This window comes from Nilaparvata lugens, chromosome 1 (genome assembly GCF_014356525.2).
Source record: "Nilaparvata lugens isolate BPH chromosome 1, ASM1435652v1, whole genome shotgun sequence".
NCBI classification, from domain to species: Eukaryota; Metazoa; Arthropoda; class Insecta; order Hemiptera; family Delphacidae; genus Nilaparvata; species Nilaparvata lugens.
Genome location: NC_052504.1, coordinates 90,176,423 through 90,195,356, shown reverse-complemented (window position 1 = coordinate 90,195,356; position 18,934 = coordinate 90,176,423). Strand labels below are relative to the sequence as shown.

Sequence of the window (18,934 nt, the reverse complement as noted above, 5' to 3'; positions counted from 1 at the left end):
AGATTCAATAAGGAAACGCAGCTTAAATGTCAACTTCAGAGGACATGAATAAAATTATGCGCATAGATTCATCCGATCTACTCAGAATACATTGAATAAATGTAATTCAGTTACATCGGATTCATCCAAGCTACTCGCTCACTCCACCAAAAATAATTTGTACCGTATCTGCTTCTGGAGTATCAATAGGGACAAATTGTTATGCAAACTGAAGAGGTGGCATTTGAAATGAATATAGATGAAAATATTTCGGAAATGAAATAGTAAGTCCTAAGCTTGTTCTTTTCTATTTACAATCATTATTTGAGCTAATGATTAAGCTATGTGGTTATGTCATCGATGGATAAAAGCAAATGAATATCATCATACAACAGGTATACTGCAATAACAGTTACTATTTACAGTCCTAACAGACCCTATTCATTAATATTAATAATTACACTGTTCAAGGGAAGAAATGAGTCTCGATTTTCTGCTGTTATGAAAATTTTATATAACTAATTTATACAAATTATACATTAAAATACACCAATGCTGCACCAGACAAAATCATTTGGTCTCACTCAAGCAAAGCACAGTCATACATGCAAATTCACAATAGCTCTTGAACAAAATACTCTCTATTTTACTTAATATCTATCAATATGTAACTGTATTAAAAATATATGTTTTCTTCATCATACTCCGCAATCAAAGGGAAAAGACTATGTGACTTGAAAAAAAGTTTTAATGGGAATCTACTACTGAAGATAACATTATTTTGCAACACATCTATAGGTGAACAATATTGTGGCATGATTATAGAGGGTAGTATAATTTTCATGCTTCTCTCGAAATCATAATATAGCCTGGACACAATTCACTATTTGAAAAATATCAATATATGGTATGAATGAAATAAATTTAAAAATACAATGCAATTTACAATGAGCAAAAGAGTAACATTGATATTTTTGTAACATGGTGTTTACCTCTACTACAATGAACCGTTCCTTACATTTTGCAATGGAAAACCATGATGTTTTTCAACGTAGATTACCTGAAGGTACCTGACTAATTATTCCCCTTCCAGAGGCTACAGACTTTGATGAATATTATAAGTATTCCATTTTAAAACTCAATCATTCTTCAAAGCAGGTCAAACTGATCAACCTTTTTATGAATGAGCCTGAAACTAATCATTCGACCTGAGAATATTGATAACTCATTTATCATGTTTGAACACTTCCATAGAATTATATTGACTACTGACTAGGATGGATTCATTCGTAATGCATATCATACTTTACTATTTTATCATACAATCTTGTAGTATCTTTTACTTAATATTTGGAACTACACAAATTAGATGTTTCTCAAGCAAATTTCATTTACGTTCAATTTTATTCAACTGAAATAACATAATAATATAAAAGGTTGAATATTTCTGTTTCAAGCCTTTATAATATAAAAGCATCATATCAATTTGTTTTATTCAGTATATGTTATATATAATTGTATTCATGTGATTAGAAATTCACTGATAAGCAAATCCAAGTAGAGAAAATTAAAATGCTCCACCAAATAATTGTATGGGGAGCCTGTTGCATATTTTTAGAAATATATGGTGTCATTGTCATAGTTGTGAGTACAGTAGGGCTAGGTATTCGACTGTTAAAAAAATTGAAGTTCCTCAAATGTAAACTGTAAAATGCAGTTTCAGATCCGTAGCAATGCAACAGGAGCTAGGATACTAGGATTTAACAATTTTTTATCTCATCATCTGCTTTTTTACATTGATCAATCCACTAGTCCTTGATAGATTTGAAGTAGACATACTTGAACAACTGAATGGAAGTGAAGACTAACAAGATACCGTTATTATTGAAAGATGAATGTCATTGACCAATATTTCTATGTTATTTGACCAGCTCAGAACAGAGAGTATTCATTTCCAAGACAACTGTACAATAAAATTGTAATCTATACCAACTATCATGAGTTTGATGAATTTCTTTAATGTGGTAACAACAATTTGAAAGGTACAAATTGAGGTTGGAATCTCTTTCTCTTACACAAGCATGACTGGGATGAAAAAGTTATATTATAATCATGATTCCAAGATTAGAGTGGTCGAAATAATTTCTCGCACTGGAGGAATGTCTTCCGTTATTTCATCTTCACTATTTCTTTATATATAGTTTATGTCTTCATGATTATAAATTATTAGTTCAGAGAATTGTCATAGAGTTTATAAATGAACAATGTGTTTTTATAAACCATGAAATGGGCTAGTCATTAGTATTTTTGCCTCTTAACCTCTTGAGAAACTTTAGATCAATTTTTATACATCTTATTAGCCTACAATATTATTATTATTTTTGTTGTTGGAATTTAAAGCCTGCCTGAACTTACTATATTGTTGATACTCTTCACACTGAAATGGTTCTTGATGATTTAAATGAAATGATGAAAATTAAAAAATACCTACAACTAAACAGTTCTGATTTAAATTTGACTAGATTTTAAGATATTCTTATGCATCAACTAGTCTTATGCATGAGATCTCTAGGTTACTCATTGAAAAATAATAAAGAGAAAATGCATGAATTATAATAAAATCTGTTAATGAGTATAAGTATAAGCCTTATTCATCTCAAGACAATCTTCAACATTTTTAAATATATATAATCATTATAGTGAAAAGCTAGATAGCTAGGTAGACTAATTGAGGATATGTGTTTTATATGACCTATTTTAAGGTAGTAAGATGTTTTAAAACAGTCAATTCTTCAAAATTCAACATTATCAGTCTAAATGAAAGGAAATTACGAATATTGAATCTAAAAGCCAGTTCAAATAAGAAAATTTTCAGATAGAGCGCTTTTGTAGCACAGAGTAAACTGTTGTTTAATAAATCTTCATACATTACCGTAGTATTACTCATATATGTATTTTTCATATAATTAGAATAAAATGTAGATATTTTCATTGAGTTTTCTATATAATTAAAATGAAATGTAAAGATTTTGACTAGGTACATTTATGAGGATTGATAAATTTCTGTTCTAAAAAAGCGCTCTAGTGAAAATGTATTCATTTGAAAAGGCTATAACGTTAAACTAAGAACCAACTGGATAACACAAACATCATGTTTATTCAAAATTATATAATTCTATTTGGAGATCATTAATTATGGTAGGTTATATCGAAGTGAACTAATAATGTGAGTTGAATTTATCACTGTATACAAATTCATTGACTATATGTGCTAAAAAAGTGGTTACCGTATATAAGAGTCAACACTATTTACAACGTTCATGTCGCAAAAGTTTCACAATGTACACAATAATAATATCAAATATTTTCCTTGCAGGTACTCTCTACACTTTTCGTTGAGAATTTCCAATCTTGTATTTTTCCTTTGCTATCCTTCCAAACATCTACAAAAAGTGACTAGCTTGATATCAGTAACGTACGTACAGTGTCATTATTTATGATGAGACTCAACTTCTAAATAAACAATCACATTTCAATTTGAACATTGTCAATTTTCGCTAGCTGAACTCGCTCAATATATCTACAGTTCAAAGCCCTTAATTTATATTCACAAATCTATTCAATTTGTTATTCTTCTATGAATGAACACAAGCAAAGCTCTCATTCAGGGTGGACAGAATTTTTGGAAATTATAGTGTGCATATTACATCAATACTGTGAACGTTTATTAAATAAATAATCAGCAAATACCAATAAGAACTTAAGAAGTGATACAGAGGAAATATGGAAGATCGAAGATAAGGAATGCATATTTCCATATAATATACTACTCTCCATAAATTTGCATTTTTCATGAAATCCATGAATAAAAACATCATGGATTTTTGCAAAAAATTCAAAATCACACAAAATCTCAGGAATGATAGTAGCCTACTTTACGAGAGGAACAATAATTAATATGTCATTAACCATGAAATATACTAATTATAATAGGCTATCAGTTCTGGAACTTGAAGCATGCTCCCTTTTTCTATAAAATATTTTAGTTATTTCGTGAAGTGAACCAGCATGATTGTATTATGCTAATTCTCATAATTATTCTCCATTGGAATTGTTGAAAAGGTGGCTAAACTTTTGGCATCCTCACAAACTCTCAGCCTCTAGAAAAATCTCAACTTGTGGATGAGAAAATCTGAGATTTCTCTCACACAATTTTCAGATGAATTCAGATGTGGTGAAATTAGATTTTTCATTTATCCAAATACTAATGCTGAATTCATAACAATGTTGAACGGGAATCAAAATATCACTGTACACTTCTATTTGTAGTATCAGTAGAAGTCTTCTTGGTAGCTGATAGCAATTAAAATTGATTATCGTTCAAAATTTCCATCCACACAAGAATTGGTGTGTAAAGTCACCTTCATATAGTTGAGTATGAATTTTTTATCAAAAATTGAAACAAATAGATGAGTATGAAATTTTCATCAACAATTGAAACAAAACCAGTTGAATATTATCAATTTTCTCATTTGAATCTCAGTTCATATGAATTGCTCTAATGATGATTTCCTGTCAAAAGCTGATCATGGATTCGTTAATGCGATTGTTGATCATTCATTTGAATTAATTGGTTCATGCAAGTTATGCCAAGTTATGCAACAATACTAAGCATTATTCCTCCTTTAAGGGATTTTGAAGTAGCTAATATTGTTTTTGTTCTTTGAAATATCATTGATGAACAAGGTTCCAAAACTGTACTGCTTATTTATCATTTACAAAAAGAAGGATATTTATAGTGAAGAGAAAATACTAATTTAAGTATTGATATCAATTATTATTTTCTACATGTGAGCCTATTCCTCAGACTTCTATTATTTCCATCCATCATTCATGGAGAATGACCTCCTTAATGAATTTATTCAACAAATACGGTAAACAATAATGGACACACTTATTGTAATAAATGACACTGAAATTCAGATGAAATTGAACATTCCTATTCGAGAGCTTTGCATGTGTTCAGTTACGGTACATCCATCAACCTCTACTATTTACAGTGTTTCTTCCAGGTGGCGTACGATTGTTGGACGACTCATTGCAACACGAGGCCGCTGGAACCAGCGAGGTGTCGTACGACTGTCGGACGACTCATTGCAGCTGCATGGTGACCCAGACAACGGCGCGAGGATGCACGAGTCCGCCGATCTCGCAGTTGACGGTTCGCGTCTCGCCGTTGACGACGAAAAGCGCCTCATTGGCGGGCGTCACCATGTAGTGGCCGAAGACGCCCGAAGCGGCGATCGGACGGTTCGGGTTGCCCCACTGTGTCAGCCACGGCTGCATCGCCTTGCCCACGCCTGTTATCATTTCCACTTTGCCTGCAAAATATCAGAAATATATCATGCGATATTCTCTTCTCCTTATAGGGCTACTATACAAATTATTGTGGGAATGGAATAAAAATTCTCAAGAATTCTCATCATCATCATCATCCATTGTATTGGAGGGTTGAGTGTAAGAGAGGGCCGGCTGCGCCCTAACTTCGCCCTCCTAGGTTTTTAAAAAAGGCAGCTAATCAATCCATCATGGACTAGGCTTGTAAAGCCTGTTCCGGTGTCTTCCAAGAATTCTCAAGGAAGTTATTTTATATAGTGGAACCTTGAATATTTACTTTCTTGGTAGGGGCTACTCGTATTTACTTAGAATTTGGAAATTAAAGTATCCTTTCTTTCAAATTCACTTTGAAATAAAGTTGAAAAAAAATTCTTGATTTTTAATTTTTATTCATGCAGAACCTTGTGATATAGTACATGACAAGGGACCGCTCAAAGAATGTACTATTTACGAGATCTGTAGAAATAGAAATATATTATATTAGCAGATAAATACTTAAAATAGTACAGTGAGCCATGTCACATAATTATGAACATCTCATTATAAAAATACAGGTTACAACACACTTTTAAACATTAATAAATATTACATAACAATTCTAGTGATTTTTGTGAGTTCTATCTCTGCTGTTTGGAACACTTCTTCCCAGTTTTTTCCTTGAAAAAGGAGTGCTGTATCGTCAGCAAAGGCTATAACTCTACCTTGAATTTGAATGGAGCACAACTCATTTGCAAAGATCGAATACAAAATTGGTCCTAAAACTGTTCCTTGAGGTATTCCAAACTTCATGGAACCCTCTGCACTCATATGGTTCTCAACCTTTGTTTTTTGCTGTCGATTGCTGAGGTAGGATCTGAACCATTCAAGTGGCACTCCTCTTATACCTATTGCCTCAAGCTTTTTTATTAATAAGTCATGGGAAACAGAGTCGAAGGCCTTTGCTAAATCTAAAAATACTGCTAGACATTTATTCTTTTCCTCTAAATTGCTAGTTACAAATTTTGATAATTCTAGTACAGCTAATTCTGTACTTATACCTTTGCGGAAGCCAAATTGGTTAGGAGAAAGAATATTATTAATTTCTAAAAAGCTTATTAATCTTGATTTAACTAGTTTTTCTAAAATTTTTGATACATTGCTAATCAGTGAAATAGGTCTATAATTACTAATAATTAGTTTATCGCCTGCTTTATGTATAGGTCTGACACAGATTTGCTTCATTGCTCTTGGAAAAGTACCATATAACAAGCTCAGATTAAAAATATGAGTTAAAGGCTTAGAAATTAAATCTTTTATTCCTTTCAAGGTCCTGTTATCTAATCCATCTAGGCCTGGTGCACTATTGATGTGTAAAGAATCAATTGTGTTTATTATTTCCTTTTCATCTATGGGGAAAAGAAACATATTATTCTGTACATGCAATTCTGGTACATTATCTGCTATAATTTCGTTAATATTTTTATTCAGAGTCTCAGATATTTTGTTAGCCATACTCTCTCCAATATTAACAAAGAAATTATTTACATGACTCAATAGTTCTCTAGGATTATCTTTCAGTGTGACTATGTCACCATTAATTTTCAAAGCATTCAGTTGTATATCCTTTTTCTGATCTGAATCTGTAGCATCCTTGATTATTTTCCATGTCTTCCTTACATCATTGTTTGCTTCATTTAGTTGCATCTTGAAATAATTTTCTTTTGTAGTTTTGATGAGTGACGTCAGTGTATTTCTGTATCTTCGGTAGTAGTTAGCGAGTTCTCCGTTCTCTGGGTCCAGCTTCCTTCTTCTATTTAGAGAATCCCTTGTTCTTATAGCTGAGATAAGTCCTCGTGTTATCCATGGTTTTATGCTCTTGATCCTCTTTTTGTCTGTAATAATGTGTATTGCTCTCCATATGTTTTTGTAGAATTTCTAGGAACTTTTCGTAAGCTGAGTCTGTGTTATTTGACTCAAAAACCTCCGTCCATTGTTCCACTCGCAGTCCTCTCCTCAAGCCGTTCAAGTTGACAGATTTACAGTTAGTTGAGAGTTGACAGTTAGTTGAGCTCTGTTCATCCCCATTTGTTCTGTCTAACTGATGTTCTTCCAGTCCAAGAATTGTAATGAAGTGGTCTGTGATACTCGAGTGATACACGATTGGATGGATTTTACTTTTACAGTTGGTAAACATATGATCCAAACAAGAAGACGTTCCCGCTGTTACTCTGGTAGCCTTTTTAATGCAGTTCTTCAAACCGTGTTCACTCAATAAGTCGTAATAATCATCAAGTTGATAATGCTGATGTGGCTGTAGCGTATTAATGTTGAAGTCTCCTGCGCAAATAATAAGTTGACCTCTCAGTCTACCAAGCACTGTTTCAAAGTCCTCTAAAAACTCTGTTATGCTGGCGTAGGAAGGTGATCTGTACACTGCTAATATATTATATCTCTCCTTTGATGTTTGAAGTCGTAGATGAAGAACGTTGGCCTGTCTGATATTTAGTTCTACCGATTGTACATTGAGATTTTCCTTTGCATATACAATTACTCCATCATTTTGAGTACGATTATTCAAAGAGTGAAAAATATTGTTGTCCTTCAGTTGCTTCTGTGTATAATCTCTTTTGATCCAGCATTCTGTTAGTATTATTATATCGAAATCATGGGACATATCCTGTAGTTGAATCATCAGGTCATCGAAGTTCTTCCTAATACTTCTGATATTGAGAGAAAATACAGTTATATTAGAGTGTTGAAGAGCAACTTGGAGTTGTTGTTTATCCTCAATCACACTGTCCTCTATCTCATCCACGGAATCAAGTTCATTTGCCACATCCAGCACGTTATTATTACTCATCATCATGCTTATTCATACGCACCCCTCCATGCTTGTTCTCCTCTATTTTCCTCTGCCATCTCATTATATATTATCATCAAAGCTTAATGTGTTTTTTATAAGCAATGATATGAGATCATTCTCCGCTGTTGTTAGATAGTTGAAACTATGAGTGTGCCTACTGAGTGCTACAATCACATGACTTCCACTGTTATAGATCTCTAGATCCTTTGAATTTGTCCTCACTAGAATAACATTTCTATAAGTAAGACCTTGTGCTTCGTGTATCGTGTGAATTTTTATTGTTTTATCAATCCTGTCACCTAGTAACTCTTGAATAATTTTTTTCTCATTCTGCGTGTATGTTAATACAAGTGTTTCTGGATCAAGCTGTGGAAGACCGCCGTTAAAGATGGTCTTCCTAATTGAGCGAAGAGTTCCACTAGTTGTTTCAATTTTACCATAGAATTTGGATAGTGCGCAGCATACATCGATCGGACATCTTCTAGTTAAAGTCACTTTCCGTGTGGACTCACAAAAAACTGAAGGATGAGACCATCTAACTTTCAGTCCACTCCTTTCGATGTAAGGAATCTGTTTAGAATCACCAAGTAGGAAAACTTCGGAGCATCCTGATAATTTCGCAATGAAACCAATGTAGCCAGCATGCATCAGTACAGCCTCATCTATAAAGACACGATGATATTTCTTGCCCACTCCATTTATAATGAAAGATGAAACGGTTCTGTAATCTGATCTTATTATCTTTCTACAGTAATCCTTACCGTACTTATGAATGACAGCCTCTCTGATGTCTTTGATTCCTGCTCTTGTTTGACTGAGAACTAAATCTATTCCTGGTTTATGCTGGTTCAGTATTTCAAACGTCTTTCCACACCCTGGCACACCATCTATCCACGTAATATTAGGAAGACTTGAAGCAGAAATGTCAATTGATGATATTTTCTGATACAGCTCACCGTTTAACATGAGTTGTGTATCTCTACTAACAAGAATGTATTTTTCTTTTGTTAAGAATCTTTTATTACTCTCGTTGAATTCCACGTAGGTTCCTTCGTTATCCAAGCAGAAGCCCATTCTATAAAAGTCCAATTTCCACTTCAAAACTAATGAAAAAACTGAAAATTTTGAATTTTGATATTTAAAAACTGATTAAAAACAAAAATATTTCACTCAAAACTCTACAAATTAGAAATTTTTGAGTAATTTTGCAAAATTTCGAGCCTGAAAAGAAACACAACTTCACTATTAGCACAGCTGATTATAATATCAAGTATGATTCTTATACTTCGTTTGAAACTGTCTTATTGTCCTCTAATTATTAAAAAAGAAAAATGATCAAGGTAGCCTAACAATACTACAATAATGTATAAAAATGATATCATAAGCTGCCCCTGAATTATCTCGTTACCTATGTGTATTTCAACTGAATTAATTTTATTTGTCAAATCACAGAGCATAGCATCTTCACTAATTCTTGTGACAAGAATGTTTCAATAAGCCATTTAATATGGTTCCTGTCCTGAAAACATTGAATTAGTTTGTTTTGTATTTTCTTATAAAAATAATCTTATGAAATAAGATTTTAGCTGGAGTCCCATGTAAAAAGTGAAAATATAATTATCATACGTTTTTATGGGATTATTCATACTCGATCGATCAGGATTAGTGAGGATAGACGATTAGAGATTGTGTGAATTATATTTCAACTGTTCACTGTTATGAGTGGGAATCGTTATGAGTTTATAGAAAAACTTCAGATACTTTATTTGATTAATTTTTTCATAGCACCTAGTAGAGACTAATATTTCTATTTTGACTTTGATGATAAGAATATTGTTTATGAAGGTGAGACCCTTTTGTTCAGCCTCCTATGTTGGTCAAGGATTGAATTCAAGGTTATTTTCCACATAGAAGGAAGTCTTTTACACTTTCTTTTGAACACTTGAGCACCAAACTAATCCGTGCGGCATTCTGCGTTTTAACTCTGTTATAAACTAGGAGATATATTCTTAATTGCGTATAATATTCTTTATGGTTGATAATTTAGTGAGTTAGCATACCAGTGACTTGCTGCACAACTAAGGTGACACCATCCCTGGCCCTGTCGAGGGTGACGACCACCCGACTGTTGGGCGTGACAGCTGGTCGACCTAGCAGGCCTGGCTTCTGGCTGACCACAGAGTCTGTCAAGTAGTCAAGTAGCACCTGTCCCGTTGGACGACCTGTCATCGGCTCCTCGCATTCCATTATCACAAAGCCGTCTGTGAGAGATGGTAAGAAGAGTTTTAGAGAAACATATTTATTGAATTATATTATCAGGTGAACCGTAATGGTATTATACGGTACATATTATCAAATGGAATTCAAAATATCATTATCATCAAAAAGTTTCCCAATCAAGCCTGAACGCAGGTGACCAAATGGAATATGATACATTATACAGAGTTATCATAAAAGAATGGTGCGGTTTAAAGAAAAACCAAATTACTTACAGTTGATGTTGTTTATTCATCTAATTTGTCGTCTCAGGCAGTTTTTTACATCATTGATAAATTTAAATATGTGCGCCTTTAGTCTTTCGACAAAATATCCAAACGATAATCAATTTCTCTCCAAACATTCGCTAACATTTCATTGGTTATGGTTGTCATTGCTTCATTAATCCTGTTTTTGAGTGGTTCAGGTAGATTTTTTCTTGTAAATTTACATCAAAAACATTGTTTATTCACAAGAAATCGCGAACTGAACCACTTTAAAACAGGATTAAAGAACCAATGACAACCATAATCGAAGAAATGTTATCGAATGTTAAGAGAGAAATTTATTATCGTTTGGATATTTGTCGAGCGACTAAGGGCGCACTTATTATAAGTTATTAATCTTGTAAAAAACTGTTTCAGACGACAAATCAGGTGAATAAAAAAACATTAACTGTAAGTAATTTGGTTTTTCTTTAAACAATGTTCGAAACCGCACCATTCTTTTATGATAACCCTGTATTATAACATTACACAAAATACAATGTATTCTGGGCCTAGTACAAAAATGAGCACAGCACAATACATTGACACTTTGTATATAATGAGATTTTATAAGGTAATTGTAAGCCGAGAGGAAAAAAGAGATTAAAAAGACGAAAGGAATACAATATCCATGATCCTGCGAATTTATTTCAACTCTATTACAAAATATTATCCAATATTCAGACAATCATCCACAGTTTTGTAATAGAAGTCTGTAGTTCCTCTTATGAGGAATACCTAAGAAAAATTGGTTTCTCACTTTTCAAGGTGTGAACTCAGTTTATATTGACGATCACTTATTTCTAATTTGAATTTGTTTCCAGTGCAAGTGATTGAGGCAGTATTGCATTTATCATGAAAATTTCAATCTTGCTGAAATTGAGAATAGTTTGGACTAGTTTCTCATCGCTAATCTTGACTTACTTCTTCAATTGAATTTGCAATAAAATGTTAATGAACGAGGTGTTATATTTCTATTAGTGTTTATGATAATATTAGAGCTCACAAGTTATGATATTAATAATTTTTTAGTGGATTCTTCCACTTACAGAGAGCTGAGAACTGCATACTGCGAGGCACACAGTTGTATGGAGTCAAATCTATGCTTCGGATGTATCTCATATTGGCGAGGTCAAGTTTGTACAACCCTCTCTGGTTTGTGTGGCTGACATACCCGTATTTGAACATATGTGACATATCCTGAAAAAAAATCCTCAATTATTAATCTTCATAGAACTGGAACAAAACATCAGAGAGGTAAATGAGAATAGCACAGGCCTACAACAAAACTATATTCAATATTTCAATTTCTGTCAAATCCAGCTTAATGTTAGTTTCTTTTATTACTTCCCGTGAGAAGAAAATGAAATGACTGTGAATTTTCTACTTGACTATTTTTGATTTTCATCATAATCATGAATGTAATCAGTTTTGGGAACGCTAGAAGAGCCTACAGATGCTTTTGATAATTATATTTTAAGAAATTGGCAATTTCGATCTACAGCACCAAAGACATTATTGAATTTTGCAATTGCAACATTTCTGTTACCGCCAACCAGCACCTCGGTGGCCGTGAAAAATCTATTGTTATTCTTCCATACAATTCCGTTACCAAATTGTCTTTTTTTTATTCAAATTGTCTTGAATAGAAATCAAAATAAAAATCCAAGTACCCTTTTCTTAAATTTGTTTACTTACAATTGTAAAAAAAGGTAGTTAGATTTCTATTTTTATTTCTAATCCCGTTACCATACGCTCATAATAGAATGTTCACAGTGTCGTAGATCAAGTATTGAAAAATTAACAAGCAGTTCGTAATGGGAAGTGAAATTGAAAAGTATAAAAATTAATAAAGAATGAGAGGGTACTTTGATGTTTGATTATTGTTATGGTTAAGATATACAGTATAGAGGAAGAAAACAACTCTAATTAATTAGAAATAATTTTGCTATAAATTGATGAAATCAATTATAGCAATTTTGCAACTTTTAATCATCAGTTTAACTTTAATCCCATATCAGTGAATGAAGTTTGTAAATGGTAATTATAACACGCAATAAGCAACTAATCACTTATACCACAACACATATAATTTATAGCGGGGTGTATATTTATTCATTGAAATTATCATTTATTCATTGTTGAAACACCGCTGATTTATGTAGTTACATTACAATACTATATCATCAATATTCTAATGTTGCATTCAATCTTCATTGTAGTTAATAAGTTTTCATAATATGTGAAATTTGTTGCATAATTAGCTTTTGTACTGTAATTTATTGTAGATTCGTGTATAAACCAGAATGTATTGTAACTTACTTGAATAAATAGTAACCTGTTGTCATAAGTTTTTGATATACTTCTTGAAATTATATAGCAGGTTGGAAAGCATACCTTTTGGATGTTAAAAATGATTGAATATTGAATTATTTTCTGGTGTTGAAAACCAATTTTCAAATTTCATAAATAGGCTACATTATTGATGAATAAATGTTGAGAATATTAAGCGCTATAATATTGTATGAAATTTACCTGGACTGGTGGCATGAATAAATCTCTAACCAGATCGAACTGTCCATCGATTGGTTCAGGATGCACAGTGTGGTGTTTCCTCTTCTGAGCCGCATCTCTGATCACCTGAATTGTTTTGACTCCTTCATCAAGCTCACTTCGCCAATTGAGGACCCACACTTGGTCAAGATGAGGAACGTAGTGAAGAGCCACTGGATTTTTGTCTGTTATAACAACCTGAAAATGGGAATACCAATCTCCGTCAATAAATTGTAATAAAATGCAATGGAAAATTGTAAATACAGTCCTCTTTCACGCATATAATGAATATTTTGTATATCAATGTTTGTGAATATTAGGAAAAGGATACAATCATCCATCAATCTCATTGGAGACGTTTTGAAGTGTGTCATAAACATAGCCTCCCTATTGTTTTGAACTTTCTATCAGCACATACACATCAACTGCAATTTTGCCCCATCCATATTTTTTGAAAGATTAATCTGTCACTTTGACTCGGAATACTTTATTTATTCATTTTATTCAATTACAAAAATAGGTACCTAGTGAGAGTAGAAAGAAAGACGCATATCCCTAGCACAATTTTGAAAAATATAGTCTAAATTTTCAGGTCAGGTCTAAGTCCAAATTTCTGTTCATGCTAAAGAGGGTTTTCTACCGGATTGAATCTATGATCAATTTTGAATTTTGAAGGATAATAAAGCTACTTGAATACAAAAAAAAATTTCATTCAATATTTGAAACTGCAATTAATTAATATTATATTGAAAAGTGATCAGTAGGCCTACGATATATTAGCACGATAAAGAGTTTAGCTGATGATAAGATATTGAATAATTTAATACTGTGTTGTTCAAATCATGGAGCTACATCCATTTCTTGATAAGTATACTTTTAGGAAATGGAAACTCATAGAAGGCCTATTCAAGAATAATAATGTAGGCTACTAACTGTATTTTTTATAAGAATGTATTGTCAGGAAGATATTATAAAATGTATAGTACATCAGGGAAAAGCTCTTTAAAAATAATCCATATTCATTGTAGGCTAACTTTCTGTAATTATATATATTTGATAAAAGCAGGTTAGCAGGTGTTCATGATAGGTAGCGGTCACTTACATCAACGACAACCATTTGTATTTTACTGATAACGAGCACTCGATCTTTCTGAGGTTGTGATACATAGACGTATCTGTTGGCGACGTTGATGGCTTGGCCCCAGCTGCAGTTTACGCCTTTGTCACCACATACATATTCCTGCAAACAGAAATATCGATCAGTTGAAAAGAGAATATGACACATCAGGAATTATATTATAGATTGTAGAAATGACAATAATTATAACACACTACAAATTTATTTTTTATTAATTCATCTAGGACTTACAACCAACAAATAATCAACATTTATATCATAATGTTATATACTATATCTCATAATAATTTATATCATACAAGAAGTAGACCAATCTCTGATCGTTTCATCCTCTCACTCAACTTGTAAATTTTCTTCAAGAGTAAATTACATTATGGAAGATGAAAACATTTCATTATCTATACTGTATGAACATTGTGAATAGATGTAGGATTCTTTTTTTCTCCTCTTGTGGTACCGAGCATAAATGTACTCAGATCCCTTAAAATGTATGAATTCAGGGCTACTTTCTTGTATCTATAAAAAAAGGAATTATAGTACCTTTTAAAATTAATAACATAATAAAACAAAAATACAAATTGTAACTACTAGTTTTGGTGATCACACCATCGTCAGGTAATAAGAATAAATTTCCAATAAATGTTTACTAATTACTTGAAGATGTTACTTAAAATAACAAAACTATTAGTAGCTACATTTATTGGAAATTTTTTTTTATTAGGTACTTGACGATGGTGTGATCACCGAAACTAGTAGGCTAGTTACAATTTGTATTTTTGTTTTATTATTTTATTAATTTTAAAGGGTACTATAATTCTATTTTATAAATACTCAGATCTATATTCTCTCCCTATATGTGCTACTTTTAATTCATTATCATAATGCATTCACTATAAGTTTATCATTATCAATCATTGAATATTTCATTTCCTTCATTACAGAAGACTACAGTGCTTCAAGAAACGTTTTCAATAATTGCTGAAAGTCTACTAACCTGGGTGCCTGGGATTATATCAGTTGATTGTATCTGATGATACAGCCGACAAGCGGTAGGCTCATACACTGATACTCCCCAATCATGGAACGAGAAAAACCTTCTCTCCTCATTCGGTGCAGCTGGAATAAACCAATATAATTATCAATGCATTTTCAACAGCAGACTTGAGATAATTATCTATATTGCGTTGAAAACTACCACTCAAGACTAATATTTAAGCGGTAGCTTCCAATAATTTTAAAGCTAGCCTAGAAGTCAATTTTTATTAACTTCTCACATTAACCTAAAACCCATCTTAAACGCAGACTCATTTATTTTATGAGACAAATTGCTTCCAACATATATAAACTAGGGAGTGGAAGAATTTTTAATTGCTTAAGAAAGGGTCTGCAACTATAGTTCTTATCAACTCTCCTACCATAACGCGAATTGCCCATTTCTGCAACTTGAAGATCAAAGTTTGAATATCTGGAAGATTTTTCATGGTACTAAGCACATAAACAGTAGGGTTTAACTTCTTTTTCAAACATTCTAAATGGGATTTTCATGAAAGTTTACTATCTATGGTGACTCCTATAATTTCAACTTCATGTACTCTTTCAATCTCATGATTATTCACCTCCAATGCTTCATTCTTGTAACACCTGAATGCAAGAGCTTTGGTATTATTATAATATTCAGTGCTGATAGGTTAGCCTGGAGCCATTCGTCGAGTTTTTTTAATGTATGCGGTCATGCTCGAATGAGCTTAGATATGAGTGATGTTACTTATTGCAATATTGTGATAAATAAAAAAAATAATCACAGTCATGACAAGTGTCATGGAAGAATTAATTTTGAAGCTGAGAAATTGAACATTCATACTCACTGGGAGTAGGCTCCTCCTGTACGATCAGTGACGATATGTCCCTTGTCATCCCTCCCACATTCATGGCCTGACACATGTAGGCTCCAGTGTCAGCATAGTCGATGCTGTGTATTCGAAGCTCAGTGCCATTCCCAATTATGTCATATTTCTGAGGTGAGTCTAATTTCAGCGGTTCGTCATTTTTCAACCATTCAACCTGTAACCGTTAAAAAATATTGAGAGATTTTACAATTATGAATAATTATATTATTGATGGAACAGTTAAAACAAGTTTTTGAACGAAAATGAATAAGCCTTTGTTTTCCCAATCATGGAAATCTAGTACGGTATATGAAGCTTTATGCCTAGTTCCACATGTTGGCCTAGTCGCTGGCCGAGTGAGCTGGCCAAGCCTGCATTGTTTCCAGTGCCTAATGAAGGCCAGCGGTACTGGTGCTGGCCGTCATTGGCCTTCATAAGGCCAACATGTGGATGCGGTATAAAGAAAGGAAAAAAGTCTATTGTTGCATGCATATGGGTTACTCGGGAGATGAGAATCGTTGCATGTCACAAACATGATAATCATTTATTATAGTTCTGGATCTTAATTACTAGAAGTGTAGAAACAAAACTTGAAACTAAATTTTCTGATAAAACTCTCAACTCACCCTGGGAAAAGGCTCTCCAACAACATGGCAGAACATGGCAGCTTCCTCTCCTGGTCTGCGAGACTGTATCCTTGGAGTTACTTTTACCTCAGGTATTGCTGAAAAAATGATAGATATTCATTCTACATTTGCAAGGAGATGAGGTGACACAAATCCATTATTTGTGTCGATTAAAATAAATATGTATATCGAATAGAGTTGAGGTGGAAATGAAGGGCGAAAATCAGTGTCATTCTCTGCAGTTTTATTCATGCAGGACTACAATATTCTGATAATTGTAAATGTATTGTCTTAATACATTGATCCATTTATAAATACTTTTCCAGAAGGACAAAAATTTTGTTAATACCACTTTTTAACCTTGCGCACACCGGTGCAAAACGCATAACGCAACAAGAGCTGGAGAATTTTCAAGTCCTGGTTAATGGTTAAACTTGTCCTGCTATATACCGTCACCATCACGCGTTTCGCACCAAGGCGAAACGCCTTGAAAGGAACAATTGGATAGGCACTGTACACATGACGACGTTAAACGCCGCGTTTAACGCTCGGTTGTCAAGCGCGCGTTTGACACATACATAGAAACAATGGGATCGTACACATGCAAACGCTCGCTTTGGAAAAACTTCGGCAAAACGCAGCGCTTGTAGTTTCCACATCAACCACCGCGTTTGCAGCGCGCTTGTAGCTACTATACTGGGCATTGGAGCTGGGAATGCCTGTACACATGACGACGTTTAACGCCGCGTTTAACGCGCGCTTTTGCAGTGAATAGGTGATCTTATGTTGTGCTTTGTTAGATCTTGCTTTGTGTTTTTGTGTGTACAATGATGCGGAAGCGTTTGACACAGAATTATTCATCGATGAAGTAGAAAAAATAAGATGCATCTGGTACATGGAGTGTCAAGGTTATAAAAATAGAGTTTTAAAAAAGACTGCTTGGCAGGAGATTGTGGAAATTTTCGCACAAGAAAACATGACAAAGGAACAAAAGACAGTTTGTCTAAAGACAGTTTTAGGTATATATACAAAGCATAAGTAGCATTGAGTAATAACAGACCTACATTTTTATTGTAATACATTATATAAATAAAATTAAGGCAGTATGTACCACATACGAGTATCATATAATTATTTGTAATAATTTGTAATCATACGGAAGTAGTTGAAAGGAACAATTGGATAGGTATTTTTAAGATAGGAGCTATTCTATTACCTACATTATGAAAAAAGTCAAGTACGCCAACATTTGCGATTATTGCATAAGCTATGATATCTATAAACTAGATGTCATTATGTGTTTTAAGATACGGAGCATTATTTCAGAGAATTATTATCATAGTATAGAAATTGGCACTAAATGTAGTAAAATTATACTCTTGTACTCTTCTGTGAAATAAACCATTATTCTACTCTAATTTCTAATAATTGGATATACTCACTATGAACAGTGAGCACATGCGTCTGCGTGATATCGCGGTTCCTCTGCGCATGGCAAGTGTAGTTGCCGGCGTGCACTAGCTGGATGCGTGTCAGATAGAGCGATCCGTCGCTGAACACTCTGACGTCATCCTCGCCGATCGCCGACAGATCGGCAGCGTTTCGACGCCACACGATCGGCGGCGGCGGCGTGCCGCTCACGTCGCACTTGATCTCGACGTTGTCGCCGACGCGCGCCGACAGATGGTTCACTTCGAGCGCTTTGTCCAGCGACACTACAGACAAGCCTGCATTCAATAAATATCACCAGTGTAGTGAGGGCTGATACCAAATCAAATTCTCTATTTGACATAATACCATTCAATATTCAAAAACAAAAATACCGTTTGAATACATAATTTGAACATAAACATGAAATGAATATATTTTCATCGACATGAGCTTGGAGGCGTTGCCAGCAAAAGGTTTGAGGTTAGAGGTTTGTGTGCTGCAACGAGCATAAATCTTAGAAATATTAACTTTAATCTTAAATTTATTAATAATCTTAAATA

At 33.4% G+C, this 18,934-nt stretch overlaps 1 protein-coding gene across 1 annotated transcript in view; it reads right to left on the bottom strand.

Annotated features, from left to right (window-relative positions):
* Positions 1–468: 468 nt before the first annotated feature.
* LOC111055775 (follistatin-related protein 5) overlaps positions 469–18,934 on the bottom strand; it is a 149,008-nt gene continuing 130,542 nt past the window's right edge. Inside the window, 10 exon segments of the mRNA XM_039445664.1 lie at positions 469–5,447; positions 8,980–9,128; positions 10,263–10,479; positions 11,790–11,940; positions 13,276–13,491; positions 14,396–14,533; positions 15,426–15,547; positions 16,297–16,492; positions 16,944–17,041; positions 18,386–18,670. Of these exon segments, the coding sequence (XP_039301598.1) occupies positions 5,131–5,447; positions 8,980–9,128; positions 10,263–10,479; positions 11,790–11,940; positions 13,276–13,491; positions 14,396–14,533; positions 15,426–15,547; positions 16,297–16,492; positions 16,944–17,041; positions 18,386–18,670 (1,889 nt within the window). The 3' untranslated portion in view covers positions 469–5,130.